This window comes from Silurus meridionalis, chromosome 24 (assembly GCF_014805685.1).
Source record: "Silurus meridionalis isolate SWU-2019-XX chromosome 24, ASM1480568v1, whole genome shotgun sequence".
NCBI classification, from domain to species: domain Eukaryota; kingdom Metazoa; phylum Chordata; class Actinopteri; order Siluriformes; family Siluridae; genus Silurus; species Silurus meridionalis.
The window spans coordinates 9,635,312-9,658,472 of record NC_060907.1 but is presented as its reverse complement, the minus strand read 5'-3'; the positions used below and the strand labels follow the sequence as shown (position 1 = coordinate 9,658,472).

Here is a 23,161-nt window from a genome sequence, read left to right as displayed (position 1 = left end):
CGTCATCGGAAGGTTTCTCAGCATTTGAGAATGCATGATCTATTTCACCCTGAAAATAGCTGGCAACAGTGTGTGAGTGTGTGTGAATGATCACAAGAAAGGTTCTGTGTACAAGTTTGAGGGTGTTTCTGAAAATGGTGTTGCATCGGCAGGAAGCTTTTCTAACAATTATTTGTAGATGTATACACTTTGTGTGTGATTGTGTGTCTGTGTGTGTGTGTGTGTGTGTGTGTGTGTGTGTGTGTGTGTGTGTTTGTGTGGCTGTGTGTGTGTGTGTGTGTGTTTGTGTGTGTGTGTGTGTGTGTGTGTGTGTGGTTGGGGGCTGGGGTCTTTACAAACCAAATTAATTCACCCAGTATCTTATAAATGTTGTCCTACATGTATGTTTTTGTTACTAGGAGACTTATGGTTGTAAAATCTGCATGTCTGTATCAATATGGAGCTTGCGTGTATGGTGTGTGTGTGTGTGTGTGTGTGTGTGTGTGTGTGTGTGTGTGTGTGTGTGTGTGTGTATGTATTAGAGTGAGTGTAGGAAGGCTCATTTGAATGGTTGCTATGGTTACAAACTGCTGCTAAACTGAAAGGCAAAACCAAGTGGTGCATCTCTCTGCATTTTCTGCTTTTTCTTGTCATTCACTACCATTTTCTCCTTTTTCCCTATAATGTCTGTGTTTGATGTGTCCTTTCTATATCTCAGTATTCCCAGCATGCTTTATTTATTTTATTTTCTACATGCATGCTTGTTATGAACTGATTAGTTTAATTGAACATATATTATTAATCATCCTTGGTGTCCTTTTTTGATGCTCAGTGTATACTTTCAACCTTTTTTGTGTCTTGTGACTTACATTTAGACCCTACATGTGTTCATTTTATTATTTGCTAACCTTCATGACTCTCTCTCTCTCTCTCTCTCTCTCTCTCTCTCTCTCTCTCTCTCTCTCTCTCTCTGTATCTCCTTCCTCAGTTCTATTCCTCCCACTCGCTCTCCTCTTCCCCTCTTCCCTCGCTCCAGTCTTTGGTCTCAACAGAAGTAAGCGCATTCACAATTAGCATGCGTACCTGCAATTAGCGCTGACAAACCTCCAATAATTATCCTGTAAGAGCTGCCTTTCTTTTGGAGTTAATCCCCCCCTGGCCTCTCATCCACTGTATAGTGTTCGGCGTGTTAACATCAGGCACCAGGCTCATGCACTGCTACTTAATGCCACCGTGTCAAGCCCATAAGAGACTCAAGAGGGATACCATCAACACACACACACACACACACACACACACACACACACACACACACATGCACATTTGTTGGTGACTAAGTGTTTGCCTCTGCATTGCTGCTAATGAGAATGGCAGTAAACAATAACAAGTTTCCTTCAGGCATTTGGAATAGAAAAAAAAGATGGAGAGAGAGCAAAAGGAGGGGGAGGAAAGACAGAATCATGGTGGTGAGTGAGAGATGGTGTGGATTCCTAACAGGAGAAGGTCAGAGGATGTATACAGGAGATTTTTTAATTAATTGGACAGTGTGTGTGTGTATCAGTGCAATTTAGTTATATATAAAATTTGATCGATATTGCAATAATTTTGGATCCTTAGAAAGAAATTGCAGGTTGATTATTACATTCAACCAACATGTTTTCAAACCAGGGCATCAAAAGCTATACTTGTAACAGCTTTTTTATTTAACTCCATATTTCCCTGCAAACACTGTATGATTTTATAAGCATGTTAAAGGAACTGTCATTTTTAGATTACCCTGCTGTGTGTTACAATTACAGCAAAAATCAAGAAACCAAAAAACCCATAACACCCTACAAAAGCCTATAAAGTTACACACACACACACACACACACACACACACACATATATATATATATATATATATATATATATATATATAGATAGATAGATAGATAGATAGATAGATAGATAGATAGATAGATAGATAGATAGATAGATAGAGATGGTTTAAAATTTTTACTGCTGTATGCAAAACTAAATACTTTGATGTATTGTGAAGGTTTTGTGATACAATATCCTAGTGTGCCATTCTGTCAACTGATCAACCAAATGGTGTCTCATTCTGTCTAAACACATTCAGTGTGCACATGCTGTCTCTCATTCTCTTTCTCCATCACCATTTATCTATGTCTGTCAATATCTTGTATCATCTATCTGTCACTCTCTTTTTCACTGTCCTTTCAAAAACGAAGCTCATTGTGCTTCACAATCAATTTCCTTTAAGGCTTTTATGTTAACGGAGCATGCTTTGATTTTTCTTCAGAACACTGACACTCTGAAACTTGAGGTTGAATTTACATGAAGGATTTGTTTGTTCTTTGCAATACAGTGCATTACAACCTTTACAAAACAATATGCACATTCCTGTTTTTTTTTTTAGAAGTGGTACATCAAAGCATAAAATATAAGTATTACATCCGGGGAATTTGCACAGTAATGTGACAATTTGCTTTGACTCATTAGATGCACCGTTTACTTAAATGGCATGTGAAAAATTGTTTTTTTGTTCATTCTTCATAAAAATGGTTTGACTCCCTAGAGCTGCAACTTATACAGTAGAAATGTCTTATGCAAAAATATCTGTCTTGATTTATTTAAAGTCCTGCACTTACATGAGTTTTCTTGTGTTTATTGTATGTTTGAAACAAATTAAAAATACTTTAGAGGTATATTCAATTTTTTTGAGCCTACTTTTCAACTCCAACAGTTGTAATTTATGTGTGATTACACTAATACAAGTACCTTTCTTTGTACTGAGAAAAGATCAGCAACCAAATTTACTGAAGATTTAGTTAACCAATGTAGCATATTCACAGAAAATGCACACGGGTATCACAAAAACTTTCAGGAAAATGGAAAGTTATATAAAAATCAGACAGTGAATTACTAGAATGAAGTTCTAGTCCAAATTTGACATTTATGTCTCTAACAGAAAAACATATGTAAGATGGGGAACAAGAAATCAGATGTATTCAGAGATGCTTCACAGCCACAGTCAAACATGGAGGTGGAGGTTTGGGGTTGTTTTAGATCAGGCACTCTATTAACAGAATTCATGCGTTGCATTCAAACTTAAATTAAAAAGGATTTTCAAGTAAATACTTTTATGTTTAATTTCTCATGAACATGAAACATGAAAAAATGCATGTCTATGAATGATGTCTATGAAAAAAATGCTGGAGAATTCTTTCAAAGATAGGATGTAAAGAAGATGTTAAATGTAGAGTTTTGGAAAACTAAATATAAATAAATAAAAACTGAATTACAAAATTCAGCAACATGAATGACAGAATTCACTGTAGGCTTTCAATGCTTCTATGGACCTTGTCCAAAAGATGCCATTAATTAGTATTGAAGGCTGCACAGAAGAAAGCATATGACACATTTTTCTAAACTCTCTTCCTGTCTCCCTTCCTCCAGGGACTGCGTCTTCACTTCACTGCCATGCTTGTCAGCCTCGGCCTCTCTCCCTCCTTCCGCCGTACCCTCTCCTCGCTCTCCGTCTCCCCTTCACCTTCCAGACTTCCTCTTTGCTCCTTTGTGCTCATCCTGTTGCTGCTCCTCTTCCCAGTTTGCGAGTCACGGCGGGGCGGTGGGGGCATGCCTGGGGGAGTGGCCACTGGCAACATCATTGGGCCTCCTCACTACTCTCCACCAAATCCGGTGGCATCAGTTCCCAAGTTGGCACAGGGCCTTAGCATTGCTGTGGTCCTTGTGGGCAACTCGAGTGAGGTGGCACTGGCTGAGGGCTTAGAGAAGGAGGACTTCCTGCACGTACCCCTGGCACCCAAGCTCGACCTGGTCACAATGAATGAGACAGACCCAAAGAGCATTATCACTCGCATATGTGCACTCATGTCTCGCCACTGGCTCCAGGGCGTTGTGTTTGGAGATGACTCCGACCACGAGGCCATTGCCCAGATCCTTGACTTCATCTCCGCACAGACCCACATCCCCATCCTGGGCATTCGTGGAGGCTCCTCCATGATCATGGCTGCCAAGGTAATAACCCATCTCAAGCATGACTCTTTCTGTTTCTTTCAGTATCCCTTATATTACATGGGCTGTTCAGAAATAAAGGTACCAAACTGTGCTTTTTGTTGTGACTCAGCATCAAGGTTAATTAATCTTTTGTACCTTTAGCATGTATCTTTCAGATGGAAACACAAACATAGTGCACCTTTAAAAAGAATTTGTTAAATAATTGGATTTCAAGGTCCATTTATTAAACCACACTTACATTCCCAGGTAAAATATATTCAAAGTAAAGGTAAAAAGGATTTAACCTTGATGGTACCATCAGAGCGGCAAGGAAAGGTCTTTATTTCTGAGAATGTAGCATCATCTCTATCTTCTGGCAAACCTTTCTCTTCCTTAAGTCTCTGTATGTTTGGTCTCTCACGTTCTTTTTTAATGCCCTCTTTTGAATTTTTCTTGGTCTTTCTCCAATGTTATGTTGAGATTTTTTAGACATGTGGTGAAAGAAGTGGGTTAAGAATGTATAATGGAGACACTTAATTATGCAGGTCCAAGTTCCATTTGGAGAATATATGATTTGTTATTTTGTGCAAAGTGAATGGCTACATAAAGACACTGCCGTGTTGACTCCAAATTTTCTGGAAAATACTGAATACTCAAATGTGGTGAAAAATACTTATAATACTACAATGATCAATATGATTAACTAATGATGTGATTATTTAATTCTGCATGAGACATAGGAGTAATGACTCTCTACATAGAAGTAAGGAGTCTCTCAGATTTAGGATGACTGCAACCTCCTCTAAATCTGTTTTTTTACTCTTCTGTCTGGATTTGTTCACTCACTCATATGGTCTCTGGTATTCCTTCTAGCTGTTTTCTCTTTTGTTGTTAATTTACTTATGTCTTGGTCTTTGGTCATTTTAGATTTCTTTGTTTTTCTTTTTTTTTCTTCTTTGCTAGCTTCTCTACTCTGGTCAGGGTCACAGTGATTTCTATATCACTCTGTAGCATCTCTCTTTCTTGACCCTTCGGTCTCTTACTATTTTTCTATCTGTCCTATCTCATTTTTCTTTCTCTAACCATTGGATTCTCCCTTCTAAACTTTGTTGTCTATTTTTAGATATATATGCTCTAATGTATTATTCAGAGCAATTACCAAGGTGATTGCACTATTGCACCAGTTTTGGTGAGTGTCATCTGATAAAGTGTCCCAGTGTCCTACATGTCAAAGACTCTTTTATCTGGTCTAGAGATCATGGGTAACATGGCTCAAAGCAGATTGAACTAAGCACTTTGAAGTCGAAAGCTGAAGAGGTGCTGTGTTAGCTAGTAATGCACTGGGCTCATGGGCTCAGTATTAGTATTCCTGTCACTTCTGCTATTACCAGTACACTGCTGCCTTTTGCACCAACAGACTTTGATGAACGACAGCACGAGAGAATGAAGAAAAGGGAAAAAAGTCAAAGTGGTAAACAGGGAACAGCGAGAGAGAGAGAGAGAGAGAGAGAGAGAGAGAGAGAGAGAGAGAGAGAGAGAAAGAGAGGGAGAGAGAGAGAGAGAGAGAGAATGAGAAGTCCAGACTAAAAGAACAGGTATTGGTTTTTACCCTGTAGAAAGCAAGGGAATGAATAGAAGCAGGGACAGAGAGAGAAAGGAGTGCCGAAAGAAAGGAAATGTCAGCAAGACTTTTAGCAAATGCCACCAACTGATAGAGTGGGAGTCAAATACAGTTGTTTTGTCATTCTGGAGAAAAAAAAGGAACACGGTACAAAAAAAGAGAAAAGCACCAGTGTCTTAGTGTGAGGATAAATTGCAATGCTCAGAAATCACTGGACCAACCAATTGGATGTGTTCCAATAGCAATAAGTAGGAAATAAACCATAACAGAGCATGCAGTTATAGAATAATAGTCAACAACAGGGTGGTTTGACAAGACCTGAAGCGAAGCAAGTTAATTATTTTTCTATAGCAGCACATCTCACTGCAATTTGCAGATAACAATTAAATATTTAGATTTATTTTAGAGCTACACATCATATTTTAGAACTATTTTGACTACATATAGTAATTGACAACATCCAAGTTTCTCAATGAAACAAAATGGGCTTGTAAATAAAAGATTACCTAAATTTCAGATTAGTAAAAAAAAAAAACATATTAGATTGAGCACATTCATATAAACCTGTGTTTCAATTTACAGCCAGCATTACTGTTACAGCTGCTATTTAAGAGAATAAGAAGTTATTTCTTCTGATCAGGCAGATTTGGGAAATCAACAATACTGAGGTATAAATAATATTCTGTAAGAATTAACTTGTTAAAATACACTTTTTCACTATATAACTGAGCAGGCTTAAAATGTCTTGCTCAAGAACCCTTTGTAGGCAGTCTAAGAGTTTGAACTCACAACCTTCTGGTCACTTGAGCAGCTGATATAAATCTGACATGAAAATAATAATCCTACACTAAAATAGATCCAAAGTATCTTTCTGTGTGCCAGCATCAGTACTTCTGACCCTATTTTACTGCAGAATAAAAAAAAATGACAGAAAGTTGAACTGCGATCAAAATTGTCTTTACCAGTTTATATATGATCCATCAGTTATTTGTTTTATAATTTCATTTTGCTCTTACAGCAAAAAATCCTTTCTTTTTTAAGGAAGAAGTCTTATAGTAATATTACACCATGAGTCATATATTGAATTGTTCCCTGGTTATAATATTCTAGAAGATTAAGTTCATATAGATAGGAAAGTCACATGATCACTTAACCATTACATAATCACAGTGATGAATGATGACTATTCCTTTGCATTCATTCATTCATTCATTCATTCATTCATTCATTCATTCATTCATTCTTAGTGTAATGGAGTGGTTCTGTCAATAAGAGGCTTAGAATTACATTTTTACACCACTGGACATGATGCCATTATGTAGTTCCAACAATCTGGAAATAGAATTATTAATAAGTTATTGTTTTTTGTTGTTTTCTTTTGTCATATGCTATTCTGTTTTTCTGTAAATACAGTTGAGGAATTGCATAACAAATGAATTAAGGCTGCTGCTGCTGTTGTGATGCTCCAACAGCACTAGAATGAGCAGAAAGAGGAGCCCAATGAACAGAAGAGAATACGGAAGATGAATCAAATATGGCTGCCAGAAATTAAGTCAAATCAGTGCTTTCTTAGTTCTGTAGTGAGCTGGATTTCATATACAGATATCATCTCTCTCAACAACTGTCAAGCTACTGAGTCAAAATCTGTAGTGATCTAAGCAGCACCTATAGATATTTCTAATTGTGGAAATTAACAAATGATGCTGTTACACTTTACCCTTTTATTATTATTTTTTTTTCTTTTCATCCACCAAATAATTTTGGACAACTTACCACTAACTACATGAGGTGATTTTTTTAGCATCAGACAGCTTCAAGACATCCATCTTATATTCATACAGTAGCAACACAACGTCGATATGTGACGATGTGGGGTGAGACTGTGTAGCTACAGATGGTATACCAAGAATGTGGCACAATACTCGATACTTTTATTTTGTCAGTACTGCACATACACTTTCTTTGTATTGCAATATCTAGGAATTAGCATTTAGCTAGTTTGTCATTTGTATTATTACTTATTATCATGCTCTCTTACATTCGAGAATTTTTATTTATTTAATTTAAAGCACTAAATTACCAGCTGTAAAACTAAACTAAGGGTGTGATATAAGGTGCCTATCTTTCCCTTTTGTAATATTTTTCTTGTATGTTTTAATACTTTTAGTAAAATTAAGAGTAAACAAAATATGACAATTTAGTAAACAGATGTTCCTAAACACAGTACAGTATATACTGTACAGCATGCTCCTACTAAAGTAATGCAGCTCAGCTACCGCAGCGCATAAGTTACTACAGACACACAATAACTCTACTTCTATTTATGCAGTCACATTATTTTTTCCTATTGATCTGCTTATCTAATTCATTGTAATTTATAGACTAATTCAATTTTTTTATTTATCTTGACAGTGTGAACTGTATATAAGATTACACTCATCTCATGGCAATCAAATTATTCCTTATAGGATACAATTATCTTTTCCAACTAACTCAGCATTTTTAAGAATAATTTTTCACAAATAATTTCTAAATGCTTCTGCAAATGATAATGAATAAATTAGTTTATATCCACCCTGATAAACAAGGTCCAATGTCTTTACTTCATTCTTTTCTACGTCCTTAATTATCTCTTGTTTTATGCCAGATTCTTCGAACTAGCTTTGAGTACAGTTTTGTAATACCTGGCATTTTCTTAACCAGTTTTATGATATTTCTGCCTGGGACACATTTCCAGCAGTGTTCAGGAAGTTTCCACGCATGCTGTGTGCTTGTTGGCTGCTTTTCCTAACAAAAAATTGTTAAAGAAAAATACTTGCTTGGCAACATTTAAAAAATAAGATCCATGTTCAGTTTCAAATTACAACAGAAATGTCTAGGTGAATACACATTTATAATTTTTTCCAGTTAATTTTGCTCCTACATTTTGAATCAAGATATTTTTGAAAACAACAAATATATTCTCATTTTGCTAAGTGAGAAAGGCAGTTCATTAGGGAAAATATATGAAACATGAAAGGGACATATACCGTTAATTATGCTTGATGTTGAATTTGTGTAGGTAAAATTTAAGCCTGTTCATGTGGACCACTAGTAAATATTAAGTTAAGAATACATATTTATTTATGTATGTGCCTAGTGGCCCACTGAGACAAGAAACATGCTGCCCTACGTTCACCGTGTTATGGAGAAGGAACAGCACACACCAGTAATCTCCTGGTTGCTAAATAACTTTCTTTTATTGATTGACACAACCAAGATTTTGTTTAATAGAAAATAATTTAAATTAAATCTAATAAATTTGCACAAAGTGTAAATACACAAAGTGATACAGAATCATGGCTATTTTGGGATACTGTAGAACAGTCACAAATTTGAACTACAATTCTTACTGAAAAATCAGCAGCCTATAAAAACTAATTACTCGCCATTATACAAATTTAAATGCATACTGTATATTACATGTATGGTTTATGTGTAGTTGCACAAGTGTGAGAAACAGAATAGTTTAACATTTTAGAATAAATGATTAACACAACTGATTTTACAAAAAAAAAAAATCTAGGGTTATATATATATATAATTATTATTATTTTATATAAATATATATATGTAACATTAGCTACAGGATGTTCAAATATTACTATGAATTATACATTACCAAAAATATTCCTTTTACTATCTAAAGTCTTTTTTGTTGTATATGTATACCTCACTTTCTTTCAAAAATATGTGTATGTACAGTAAGGATTTATTTCACTTTTACAATTTAAATTTCTTCAACATATCCATTCAGCAGTGCAAAGTATTTTCATTGAATGAAATTTCACAGATTAAAACAAGTTGCTGTTGATTGGCCGTATGAATGCCCCGAAAAGATATAGAGAATATGAAGAATGGGAAAGAGGATGGATAAAAATGCCATCTGGAGACAGAGATGGCTAGATTAGAAGCACACTGTACACGCCGAGAGAAGGATAAGAAAGAAGAAGGGGGGTGTTATGAAACGAGATGAAGTGTGGGGGTGTGAAATAAAGGAAGCTTCTCAACATGCAATTACAACATGTTTAAGTTTGCAAAAGGAAGATTTTTGTGGAACAGCAGCAGAAAGGAGGCAAAACCTGAGCAGGCATTGGAGTCATCATCCGGAGACATAGAAAGATGCAGAGGAAGAGAGATGAGAAGGAGGAACAGGAAGCTGAGCGAAAGGAGCACAAAGTTAGAAAAAAACATACAAGCAAGTAGCTGCGGTTGAGAGATGCAGATGGAGAGTGAGCATGTGAACAAAAAGAAGAAGGAGAAAAGAGAGAGAGAGAGAGAGAGAGAGAGAGAGAGAGAAAGAGAGGGAGGGAAAGATTGAAGAGGATCCCTGTGACATGCCACAGGAGGAGGTGGTTAAATAGTGGGGATTGAGGAGTGTTTTCAACCCTGTCTTTTTCTTAATAATTACCTCTCTCTCACTCCCCCTCTCTTACACACACTCACACTCTCTCTCTCTCTCTGCCTCTCTCTCTCACACACACGGAGACACACACACACACTAGCTCTGTGGGCTGAATCGGTTGCCATGGCAACCAGTGGCACATACATATACACATGTACACATACACACACACACACACACACACACACACACACACACACACACACACACACATACATATATATATATATATATATATATATATATATATATATATATATATATATATATATATATATATATATATATATAAGGATGCTGAGGGGAGAAAGAAAGAGAGAGAAAGAGAGAGAGAGAGAGAGAGCGAGAGAGAGAGAATGGAGAAAATGCAGCTGAGAAACTGTGTATTTTTTGAGGGACTTGGTGGGGGGTAAGAGCTTTAGGCAGTGACGGTGGAGAGGCAGAGGACATGTGAAAAAGGATGTATAGACACACACACACACACACACACACACACACCCACACACACACTTCAGAAGCTTTAGGAAAATAAAGTATTAATTTTGGAACAGAGTAATTCGAAGGTGAGCAAAATTGAATGTATTTTGGTGTTTTATATTTCTTAATAATTCATTAACTTTTGCATTATCATTGCGCATTTTGTCTAAAGCACAATGTGCAATCCTGAAGCACTATAATTTCACTTTATTGCCAAAACTTCATAACAGTTGTCCATTCCAGAATAAAACAAACGACTCTTGATAAGACCTGTCCACAGAGCATACCTATCCCATTACACCCCCCGCCTATTTTGAAAATTATTATATTCAGCTCTACTGCCAAACATTCCTAATGTTCATTATTTGTACTCTACTTCAGTGTAAATTGGTTATTAATTTGTGAAATCAAAATCCTCGCTCCTGTTCTGTGATAAATCTTGAGCACTTACCTCAGTTTATCTAAGGTGAGGATAGCATCAACAAAGTAATAACTGTGAAGAGCCATTAATCACTGCTACATCATCTGCATATAAAGATGATGTAACATTCGCTGTCTCCTCTGAATACCCTGAAACCTTTTCATGAAATTGCAAATTCCTTACAAAGTGATTTCAAGTAGAGCCCCTTTAGAAAACTACAGTAAGAACCTTCATCTGTCCAATGAATTGGAGCAGTTGTTTGCACTTATGTACAAAATTAATGCATTGGGGAAACATTATGTGTTGCATGTCTTTTTACCCTCTGATTAAAGATAGGAAATGGTTATTAGATAAAGATGTGGTTTTGATAATATCTCTGAGGGAGTTGGTCATTCTGTGACGCTTGTGATGACCAATCAGCAATAATGTGTATAGCAACCTCCACCCATTCAGGTTTAAAAATGTTTTTTTAAATAAGCAGACATGACTCAATGGATAAAGCATTGTGCTAATGATCTAATGATGTCATGAGTTCATATCCTAGTGCAACCAAGCTGTCGACTACTTAGTAGTATTCTGTGTAATTTAGGATAAAATATTTGGGATAAAATAGAATAAAAAAGTACATTAAAAACATTACATATTTTGTAGAAGAAAAGGGTCCAACATACATACAGCACAAAAACTGAAATCATCCTTCAGTTCTTAGGTGAAATATATATATATATATATATATATATATATATATATATATATATATATATATATATATATATATATATATATATATATAAAACAACTTTGTAGTTTAGTCCTCAAGTACACAACACAGAAATCCTGATAAATAATTAGATTTTAATCCTCATAAAATCCACTACTAAACAATCCAGTCACAGACCAGAGGAAATAAGATTTACCTGAATTCATATTCTCATAGAACGCCATTTCAGATGTTTTGTAGTCTAGAAAACAATAACGTCATCAGTCTCCTGGCTATTTTGAACGCAGAAGCAATACTGCCCTTGTGACACCAGTAGGTAGTCTTGCAACACGAAATAAGCATTTAAAAATCTCATTCATTCCATGTGCTTGACAAAAACATTTATAAGATTGGGTCGGCATGCCATCAATACCAGGTGCACAGCCAAATGAAAGCTGCTGAACAGCAATAGTTAGTTCCTGGAATTCAATATCAGAGTGCAGTGATTTGATTTGTACTGTCCCCAATTTAAGCAGTCCCATCAATAACTCGTCTCTACAAGATGGATCACAAGCATCAGCCCAGGAAAGGTCTGGGTAGAAGTCTGTGGCAATCTGCAAGCTCTATAGTCAAAGTTATGAAACTGGATCAAATCCATGTTACAGAAATGGGTTGAAATTGAGTTTTGAAAGCGCTTGTGTCTTCAACCTGTTTATCAAAATATTCTGAAAATAGTGTTATTAATAGCAGTAGTGTGTGCATCTCATCCTTTGGTTTGGTTAGACTGATTCCTTGTTTGCCCCACGATATACTGCTCCATCTCTTTCAATAGCAGTTCAGTGTTTTTATTTGTTTGTGTTCTGCGTGTGAGCACTTAAGCCTTTTATTCCTGATGTTGCAGCACTCGGTGCACTGTGTACTTACACACCTTTATTCTCCGTGCCACACTCTGCAAAACATCCTAAGTAAGCTCATTAGAAAACATATATTTGTCCTTAATGGCTCCATCCCACTTAACAAAATGAGGAAGTTCACGCTTAATGCTCTGTGTAGGAGAAAATGGTAGTATATTGGAGTACATCATTTTAGTCACTGGCTAAAGCGATAGAGTTGAGTAACTGATCAATTAAGTAATTGATCATTAAGTGGTAGTTGGTTAAATTGTATGTACTAATATTCTGTATGTATGATTTATTTAACCATACAAATTAAAATGAAGATTAATCATTAGACAGAACTGGAGTGTAACTTGGAATAAATTAGACAAGGGTTTTCTGAATGTCAGGCCAATACACTGGTTCTCAACCTTTTGGTTTTGATTCCATATTGATCTCATATTCTTGAGATGCAGAAGGAGTCTGCTCAAACTTAACCTACACAATATTTAAAATGATCTCTTGTTGACATAACACAATTCCATTAACATAGGCTATGTATTTAATTTAGTGACTCTCTTAAACTAATTTTACACCAGACTACAGTATCTCATGGCCATAATATAGTACAATTCAATGTTAATGTATATCAGAAGCACATTTATTTGTTTAAGTTATGTTTCTGTGCTTTCTACCTACACTATTTAATGCCTGTGATATAATTTGCATGGATAGCCATAATGTAAACAGTATATAAGCTATATTTCAGATGGAAGCCAACTAAAGCATTGTAGATAATGAAAACATTAAACTTTTTAACTATGACAGAGCACAGTAGTAAGAATCTCAAGTTATCTTATACAGTGCAAGTTTTAATACCAATACAGATGTTTAATAATATTACTGCAAAGGAAATTGGCTCTAAACATTTGGTGAAATGTAAAATGTAAATGTAAAAAACGTAAACCTTAATAAACTTCTGTACTAACATTTATGTAAAGCAAATCAAAGTATTGATTTTGGTTTGTATCTAGCAACCAGAATGCATGCTTTCAACTTTGACTCCTGACTTTGAAAAGCTGCAGAAAGATGCATAATTGTTGAGATTGTTCACCACGGAGGAGCTATAAAACACCACTGAGGACCATCTACAATGTATGACAATCAAATTTACTTTCAGTTTTTCTGTTTGTATGCTGCCTACTTACAATGTTAGCCTATGACCTAGATTTTATGCTCTTTGTATTTCGAAGTTGACTAGCAACAGTGTTCTCCCCACAACTTGAATGCCATATGAATGACACATACCCAAACCTCCTGATGCCAAAATCCTGAATTTAGTATTTCCTGACTTTGTGTCATGTTATAAGATTACTGTGACTCATATCACATTTTCCAGAACAGTGCAGAAATGTCGCAGTACAACCCTCTTATAGCTTATAGAATTCAACAAATGCTCTTGATAATGTTCTTTCTCAGCTGGGAACTCACAGTATATACTAGACAATGAGACCCATCGGTGATTACAGTGAATCTGAAAATAATGAGAAAAGACTTTAAGAAAAAAAAGATACAAAGGACCAAATGGTCATTCTCTGACCACATCACACACTCCATCTGTTCACATTCCCAGGATGCACCAGAGAGACAGAGAAAAAAAATGGTGTGATAGAGACTAATGGTGGACAGATTGCTCATTGTATTATGACTTGAGGCAAAACCATTTTCTGAATGTCTCAACATTACAGCTCTAGCCAGACTCAGGTGTTTTTCAACAAGCATTGTTATGTTCAACACACAAGCATGGATTTTATTAGCATACTCTCTCATGCCCTGGCAAATCTACTGGCATTTCCCCATCGCCTGGCTCAATGAGAAGTGTATGTATGCATATGTGTGTGCATGTGCACTTGAGAGATATTGACAGAAGTATTGCTCTCTGCGATTATGCTATTGGGTAGAAAGTGCCAATAATAATTCTCTTCATATTAGATCATAGTTATTGTTCCACAGTTGGGGCAATTGAATGCAATAATACTTTGGCCACCAGCAAGAGGTGAGATTTATTCTTCTGTCCCATAATGAGCGCTACTCAGGGACGCTTGTCTTGCAGCCAAGTGTCACTGCACGGGTTCAAATGGTTGCCACGGAGGTGTGGAGTAATGAGATGGGGTGGTGTGTTCAGAGACATGCAGTCTGACACACACACACACACACACACACACACACACACACACACACACACACACACACACACACACAGAGCAATTATATGTCTATTATATGTGTGTTATATCAAATGTATAATTGCAGATTATATACAAAAAATATACAAATAATATTTTATAATATATTATATAATAAATATTTATATAATGATAACAGTTTTTGAATTTGATAATAAACATTTAAAATTTTCAATAAATATGGAATATCTCTCAAATTAAAATATTGAACATAGAATTGGTCCCTTTTTGTGTTAATTGGATTAAAATTTAATATTAACAATATTAGAATTTTTTTTTTGTTTTCCACAGAGACAATGTCTTTATATTAGCTGTGTAAGTAGTGTGGTTAGCTTCTATATTTTCTAATTGCCTAGCAACAATGTTCACTATTTGAATGACATAACTACTAATCATTGCAAGTTTACCTTAAAATACAAAACAAAATTAAAAAGTAAGGTTTTTTTAAAGAATTTCTTTGGTAGTAGCTTTGATTAGCATGCACGAGTTTGAATTTTTTCTTTGTGTGTTAAAAGCATTTCCAGGTTTAAAAGACCCACAAACCAATACCACTTACAGATTTGATTTCAGATTCTGAGATTCCATTTATCAGGCCGTGTTTAACGGACTATTTGTTAGGAATTGTGCGTGAATTAGCGACTAATCGAAATGACACTTGGTCTAAATCAGACAGATAGCTATGCTAGTCAGAGGCCCACTAGTGGTGTGTAGGAAAATCTGTTACTCTTGAGATAAATGCTGTCTGATGCCTCCCTCCTTCCTTCTATTTCTCTCGTTCTCTATTTCCCCACATGTGTATGCTTTATTGTGTTCTTTACTCTCTTTCCTCATTCTTATTTCATGTTGGTGTGATTGTTCCACTGAGGAATCAAACCTACTGAGAGATTAAACTATAAGTGCTAGAGAAGGAAGAGACATATGATCATGTTCTCTCCATGTCTTTCAGCGCTAAGTAATTCTGTGACTTGTTTAAATGTGAAAGCAGCCCACGCATTCTCTCCACTCTGTCTCTCCTTTTCTCTCTCTGTCTTGGCCTCTCATCTGCCATCACATTTTATCTCCTCCTCTTTCTTCTCTTTTCTTCTGCTTTAACCTCTATTTATGCTCTCATCTCATCTCCTTTATATATCCTTTTCTCTTTATTACTCCTTTTCTTTATTACTGTATGCTTCTCTCCTCTTTTTATTTCTCTCTCCCTATCGCCTCACGTTATTGCTTCTGTCCTTTCCTCACTTTGTCTCCTACCTCCTTTTTGTATTCCTCCTCTCCTCTGCTCTGTCTCTTTCTCTCTGCTCTGCTCTGCTTCTTTCTTTCTCTTCTTTGCCACTCTACTTTAGCAACTTTTCTTACTTTATCGTTCCTCACTTTTTTACCGTCTCCTCTCCTCCCGTCAGCACTTGCGTGCATTGCTCTTCTCCATTTCTACATCCTCCGCCTGCTTTTTTTTAATCCCTCTATCCCTCCATTTCTTGCTCTTTCTCCCAAATATTTAAATACCGTCTGGTGTCCAGGTGTTTAGCAGAGTTGGACCATATGTTTATTCTGACTTTGCACATGCTCTTTATTTCACTTTTTATAATTTTTTAACAAAACTTCTGGATCCAGTGTATTTCCTTCCTGTTCACTGACTGGTATTTAAAATGTACCCCTTACACAGACACACTACACACAGTTATTCAAATTTTGATGGTATTTAGGAGTGGCTTACTCCTGGGTTGAAATGTGTGTCTGTGTGTCTGTGTGTGTCTGTGTGTGTGTGTGTGTGTGTGTGTGTGTGTGTGTGTGTGTGCCACTTTTCTCAAAGATCACAGGAGTCTTGAGTGTGTGTGATAGATCAAAGGGAAGCGCAGTGAAGACACCAAGCATGGCAATGATTACAAGGCCTCTGTCTGTGTGTGTGTGTGTGTGTGTGTGTGTGTGTGTGTGTGTGTGTGTGTGTGTATGTGTGTTCATGTGTGTTCATGTGTGTTCATGTGTATTCGTGTGTGTATGTGCGCATAGTAAACCCTTTCATTGACATGATGATCGAGTCAGTACTGGCCTGGGTTTGAAGCAGACCCATATTATCTCCAATTTTAAGTCACTGTCAATATCCCACCCACAAATTAGTACTCAGTAATGATACGGAAACCAACCCGGAAGCAGTGAGACCTGAGACATGTTTATTTACTTAGAATTTTCAATCCTATCTATGAACTTGTTCTCTTAGCATTTAGAAGGTGTAGACGCTGTATTTGGAAATGGATACTTAAAAAAAAAACTTAAAAAAAAAGATTTCTACACATGTATGCAGTTATCTAATCGGCCATAAAAACTGGACAAATAAAGACTGGATTTTTTTTTCTTTTTCATCCAATGTCCAGTTTTCTCTGTTCTTGGATGACTTGACTGGAACCTGATATGTTTCCTGCTGCTGTAGCACATTTACTTTAAGGTTTGATGTTTTTTTGCATGTTGAGATGATTTTCTGGTCAACACGGCTAGAAAGACCGATGATTTACTGTATTTACCTCCTGGCATCTTGAACCAATCTGACCATTTTAATTTTAACACCAAATTATTTCCACCTACTGAAATGTTGCTCACTTATTATTTATTATATACTTTTTTGGTACCATTCCATGTAAACTTTAAGTGTAAAATTTCTATTAGGTCAGTAGTTAATGAAATACTCAAACTCTGTTACCAACAACCATGTGATAGTTAAAATCATCCATTCTGAAGTTTGATTTAAACTAAGGCCATGTCCACTATAATAAATTTACATATTTTTATCCCTGGTTTGGCCTTCTATCCACACTGAGAAGGCATAGAGTAGATACATTTGAAAACGGCATTGTGAAAATGGATGCTTTTGAAAACTACAGTATGACGCATTTTAAGCCATATGGCGGTGCCTGTCCTCAATATTTCCGCAAAGTCTCAAAGAGCCAGTAAGTAAATAATTGCCAGGCGGAAATGACGTAGGCCAAAAAACACAGTACAGAGGCGAAAGTGCTTTAGGATGTTTCAGTGTGGATTAGCAACTTTGAGCAAAAGATTAAAGACGATTGTCTGGATGCAGAGCATTTCTAAACAAAAATGCCATTTTCAAATGTATCCAGATTAGTGTAGACGTAGCCTGAAGCGTTTGTACTTGTATCTGTGTTCTTGATGAATTGTGCTCATAATTAGCTGATTGGATAAGTGCATAAATGAGCAGGTGTGCAGGAGTACAAGAATGTATGGTGAATGTAATCAGTGAGTGTACAAGAATCAGTGTAGATAATTTTAACAAACTACACAAAATGTACTCAACAGTTGGAAACCATGTTGGTCTATTGTGCTAATTATTAAAATGGCAGCAATATGGGAAAATTGCTTGAGTGGTTGTCATGGTCACTAAATACCTCCACCCCTAAACATGTTACCTCAGTTCTTTGTTCCAAATCAGCAGTAAACATTTTGTATTTTAAATGTGTGTGTGTGTGTGTGTGTGTGTGTGTGTGTGTGTGTGTGTGTGTGTGTGTATGTGTGTGTGTGTGTGTGTGTGTGTGTGTGTGTGTGTGTGTGTGTGTGTGTGTGTGTGTGTGTGAGAGTGTGTGTGTGTTCAGCAGACTACAGTACAGACCATATGTCTCTGTGGGTGGGAGTGTATGCTTGTACGGTTGATGTGCATTTATTACCGGCAATTATGCCTCATTATAGGTGTGTGAGAGAGTGTGTGCGTTTTGAGGAGTTTCTCACTATGCTTTACTACATGATGAACCTTAACTTTAAGGTACTAAATTTGTCACAAATACACACAAGTGCGAGGAATAAAAAGAGAGTAAGAGTCACTGATATGCACACACACACACACACACACACACACACACACACACACACACACACACACACACACACACACACACACAATCAGAGCTGTGGGCTTAGTTGATTCAACTGTGTGTGTGATATATGAAGGATCTCTGCCACCAGTGCATACTTTTCCTGAAGACATTAACTCTGCGAATGCGTGCATGCACACACACACACACACACACACACACACACACACACACACACACACACACACACACACACACACAAACACACGCACACACACATTGTGTATACCCCAGAATAATGCTTATGACTCTTCTTTACATATAGTATGGTATATAATATGACATATGTAATAAATATAATAAAATATATATTATAACATATATGGTTTTGTGTATAGTATTGTCTAAAACATAATGCTATAAAAGCATATATATATATATATATATATATATATATATATATATATATATATATATATATATATATATATATATATAAAAAATATAAAACAGCATAATGCCAATGCTAAAGATATGTAGAATATATCTTAATATATTGTATTTTAATCTAATACATTAAATTCCATACAATGTACACTGTATAGTATGATGTATAATCATGTAAATAGATATATTATATATAATATAAATATAAATGCTATTAATAAAATGCTATAATAAAGTAATGCTATTATAAATCAAAGAAAAATTGAATAAAAATGTAATATTATTCATTTGTTATATTTGTCCCATACTATTACAGCCCTGCTTAGTAGCTAGCGAAGCATACTGCAATTTTCAGCTGCTGTTCTTTATTTTAAACAAAAATGCATTTGAATGGATTTATTTCTAAATTTTGGCAAGGCACATTAGAAGCATGCTTTCATGTATAATAGAGATGAAATACAGAAAAACAGAAGTCCCAACATAACAACGTTATAGATAGATTAAATATTACAATTTAGGTTCACATTTTTCTGCCTCCTATCATGCTTTTGCCCTGTATTTAGTGGCCTTCATTGCATATTTAAGCCTTTGGAAAGAGTACAAACGTGAATTGAGTCTCAAATGTGGGATCTCTATTGAGTGTCTGAGTACAACCTTTGGAAACATCGGGGAAGATAAGATGTGCAAGCAGCAGCTGGGATACAGTAATTCTGTCTCTGTCATCTTTGCATTCATAGCCCATAATTATACTTTGGTGTAGTATGTGGCATATGTTAGGTAACCCTGATAAACTCCCTGCCTACACTAAGCGATTTTATCAAAAAATGATCTCGCCTGAGACTGAGAGAAGGTCATGCTACTTTCTTTCTTCTATTTAAACATGAACGCTGCAAGAATCACAAAGGTTATAGTCTAAGTACAGGGAAAGAAGCATGCCTGTTAATTATATCTCCATAACTAAGAACCAAGAGTACTTTCTTTGTTCTTCCGACATTTCCCTATTTATCTTATCACTGCTTTTTTATGTAATATGGCAGTCAGGTAGAGGTGCCTCTGTTTTCACACTTTGACTCGGGAATGTTCTAAGGAGCCTCAATTCAAATATAGAACCTGATATCCATTTAAATATAGAACCAGTAGAGCTTTTGTTGTCACGATGAGAGAGAGACCCTGGCCTGTGACCATGGTGATATGCAAAGGAGCTTGGTGTCTTGATGAGTGAGGGACAGTGGCATGACATGATGACATAACAGTATCGTAGCTGTTGTTTTGACATGAGCTCTGTTCTGTCCCTTACTGAGTCATCACCCACGAACACAACACATTTTTGTGCTTGTGCAGTATGTCACACACACACACACACACACACACACACACACACACACACACACACACACACACACACACACACATGCATACATGCACACACACTAAGGTATCTCATAAGATCATTTGATGAGCAGTAAATAAAGAGTGGACATTCTGTTTTATATACACACACATATGCCCACATCAAACACACATTAAGCAAGGTGTATGTATATTTCCCCAGACAGTTCTATATTACACACCTAATAAACCCACAAAGCCTCTGTGGTGTTATAAAATATTATACAAAATACAATATTTATGCACATCTTGCAGCACAGTGTAATAGGTATGTATGTCGCTTGTTCAGCAGTATAAATCATGAAAAACTAAACACACACATAAGATCGTTTTGTGAGCAGCATATACTGAGTGGACCTGTTCAGTGCGCACATACACATAAATACACATGGGTTATTAATCAAGTATATGTGTGGGATCATCAAGTTATGCATTAAATTCATAAATTGCACATTATGCTAAATAATGTTAAATCTTTTATCCAGGGTAAAACTTGAATCACTTACCCTAACCTAGTCCTAAACTTACCTCAATAACCCTGAATCAAAATCTTTACCACTGATTTGCTGAGTAGTAATGATAATCCTTACATCTAACCTCATTAACTCCTAATCCTAATACTTGCCTCTACTCTCACTGACCCATAATCCTAAATTTAACCTCAACTCTTATAAACCCAAATGCTAATCTTTACCTCTAACATCAAAAACCCAATCATAATCATTACCTCTAGCCTCATAAACCCCAATCTTAATCATTACTTCTTACCTCACTAATGCCTAATCCTAATCCATCCATCTAACTGCAAAGCCTAGTTCTAATCTTTACCTCTAATCTTATTCATTAATAATAAATAAAATCCATAACTATTACATAACACCTCTAATCCTAATGTTTCTAACTCCCATTCTAATCTTTACCACTAAGATCAATCAGGGGAAGTGGTAGCTCAGTGGGTAAGATGCTATATTATTGATTAGAAAGGTGGGGGTTCAAGCCCAAAGTGTCACCAAGCTCCTGTTGGGCAAATGAAAAAGGCTTTTCACTTTCTGTGCTCCAGGGGTGTTGTATCATAGCATACCCTGTGCTCTGACCACATCTTACCTCTTACCTCTCTGACCCCTGAACCTAATCCTTAACCTCAGTAACCCTACCCTAATACCTCTCCATTTCTTTATTAATCTAATCCTGATCCCAAACCATGTTTTTCTATAATGACAGGGACATTGGGCTACCGCAAAGAGCTGAAAGCATGCCCACCCATACCAGAACACATACAGATGGATATGCTTAAAAATGAGTTATTTTCCTAAAGCCATATTGATGTTTCTGCTAGCTGTAGACTATTAGTCCAGTTTAATGTGCTGAAAGGCTTGTTCTTCTCGGAGAAAAAAAGAGTCTAACTGCAGAACACTGTGTGTTTGTGTGTGTTTCTGTGCTGAATATTCCAATATGGAGTATTTATTTGAGTCTATGTGAAATCTTGATTTTTTGTGCATGTGTGTGTGTTTGTGTGTGTATATACAGTGCATCGGAGTGCAAGTGGATATTTTTCACTCTAATGGCATCTTTAGTGAGACCGTTACGATGGAAACCATGTTGCCACGGAAACGCTGAATGTCTCTTTGAATCAGACATCTCTCATGATTTACTCCCATCTTTCTCCCATTCTCTCTTTCTCTCTTTCTTTCTCTCTAGGAATCCTAACACACTTGTGTGTGTGAATAGTGTTATGGGTGCCTCTTGATGACCCTTGGGTGCACTTTCTCTTCATGTCAGGAAAAAGTATTAATCGTTTCCTTTGTGTTTTTGTCACTAAAACAGTGCCAATTACCATACTTTAGTCTTTTTCGATGCCATTAGTTTTCCATAGGGCATAGGGACTGTTTCGTCATTTAAAGATATTACTCAGATAGTACTTTTATTTTCATCTAGATGATAAATGTCAGTGTCCTGCTCTAACCAACATACTTTTTTTAATAAGACTGTTTCTCTGTTACTTTTGTATTACTGCAATTTGTGAGGTGAATTTTTTTTTTCTTCATAAATACAATTTGAACAATTTGAACCACAATGCTCCACCCCTACACCATACAAATCATTTTCATTGTCCATAAAAATGGTTAAACATATTTAATAATCATTGCAATATTGCCTGAATTTAAGTATGTATACATATACTGTATATTAAACTTCAGCAGGAAAACAGGTAAATTATTTAAAAGAGCGCTCACCCACCAACAGGTTGTGCCCTAGGCAAGTGCCTAGTTTCCCTATGCCTAGAAACAATGCTTTCTGAATACAAACAGCATATTTGTGCATGCATGTATGTGTGCAGCGGTTTATAATAAGATGTTTGAATTAGAAATTTAAATGGAGGATGAGAAGTAATAGAGAAATGCAGTATTTTATCCACTTAGAATCTTAGTGCCCTTTATTAATTTATCACTCCAACCTTTATTAATCTTGAACAAGATGAGTTGATAGATTGGAAATAGGAAACCTTATTTTTTGGAAGACTGCAAGTTCAAATACTGATGATATTACAGCCATCCATACAGGAGCCAGAGGGCAAAATTATCTGTGTTCTCTGGGTGGGAGGCATAGCATACTCTCTCTCCCCTGTCACTCACAGTGACACTAGCCAATTGCGGGTGTCTGTGAGGTCACGTATACGCACTTTTCTCTTAGTGTATTACACTGCCACACGCGTATCAGTACATTGTACTG

At 36.1% G+C, this 23,161-nt stretch overlaps 1 protein-coding gene across 5 annotated transcripts in view; it reads left to right on the top strand.

Moving 5' to 3' along the window:
• grin2bb (glutamate receptor, ionotropic, N-methyl D-aspartate 2B, genome duplicate b) overlaps positions 1 to 23,161 on the top strand; it is a 109,632-nt gene that overhangs the window by 14,107 nt on the left and 72,364 nt on the right. For all 5 annotated transcript variants that reach the window (XM_046837511.1, XM_046837513.1, XM_046837510.1 and 2 more), the window contains one exon: positions 3,442 to 4,023. In XM_046837511.1, the coding sequence (XP_046693467.1) occupies positions 3,442 to 4,023 (582 nt within the window). The remainder of the gene's footprint in view (positions 1 to 3,441; positions 4,024 to 23,161) is intronic.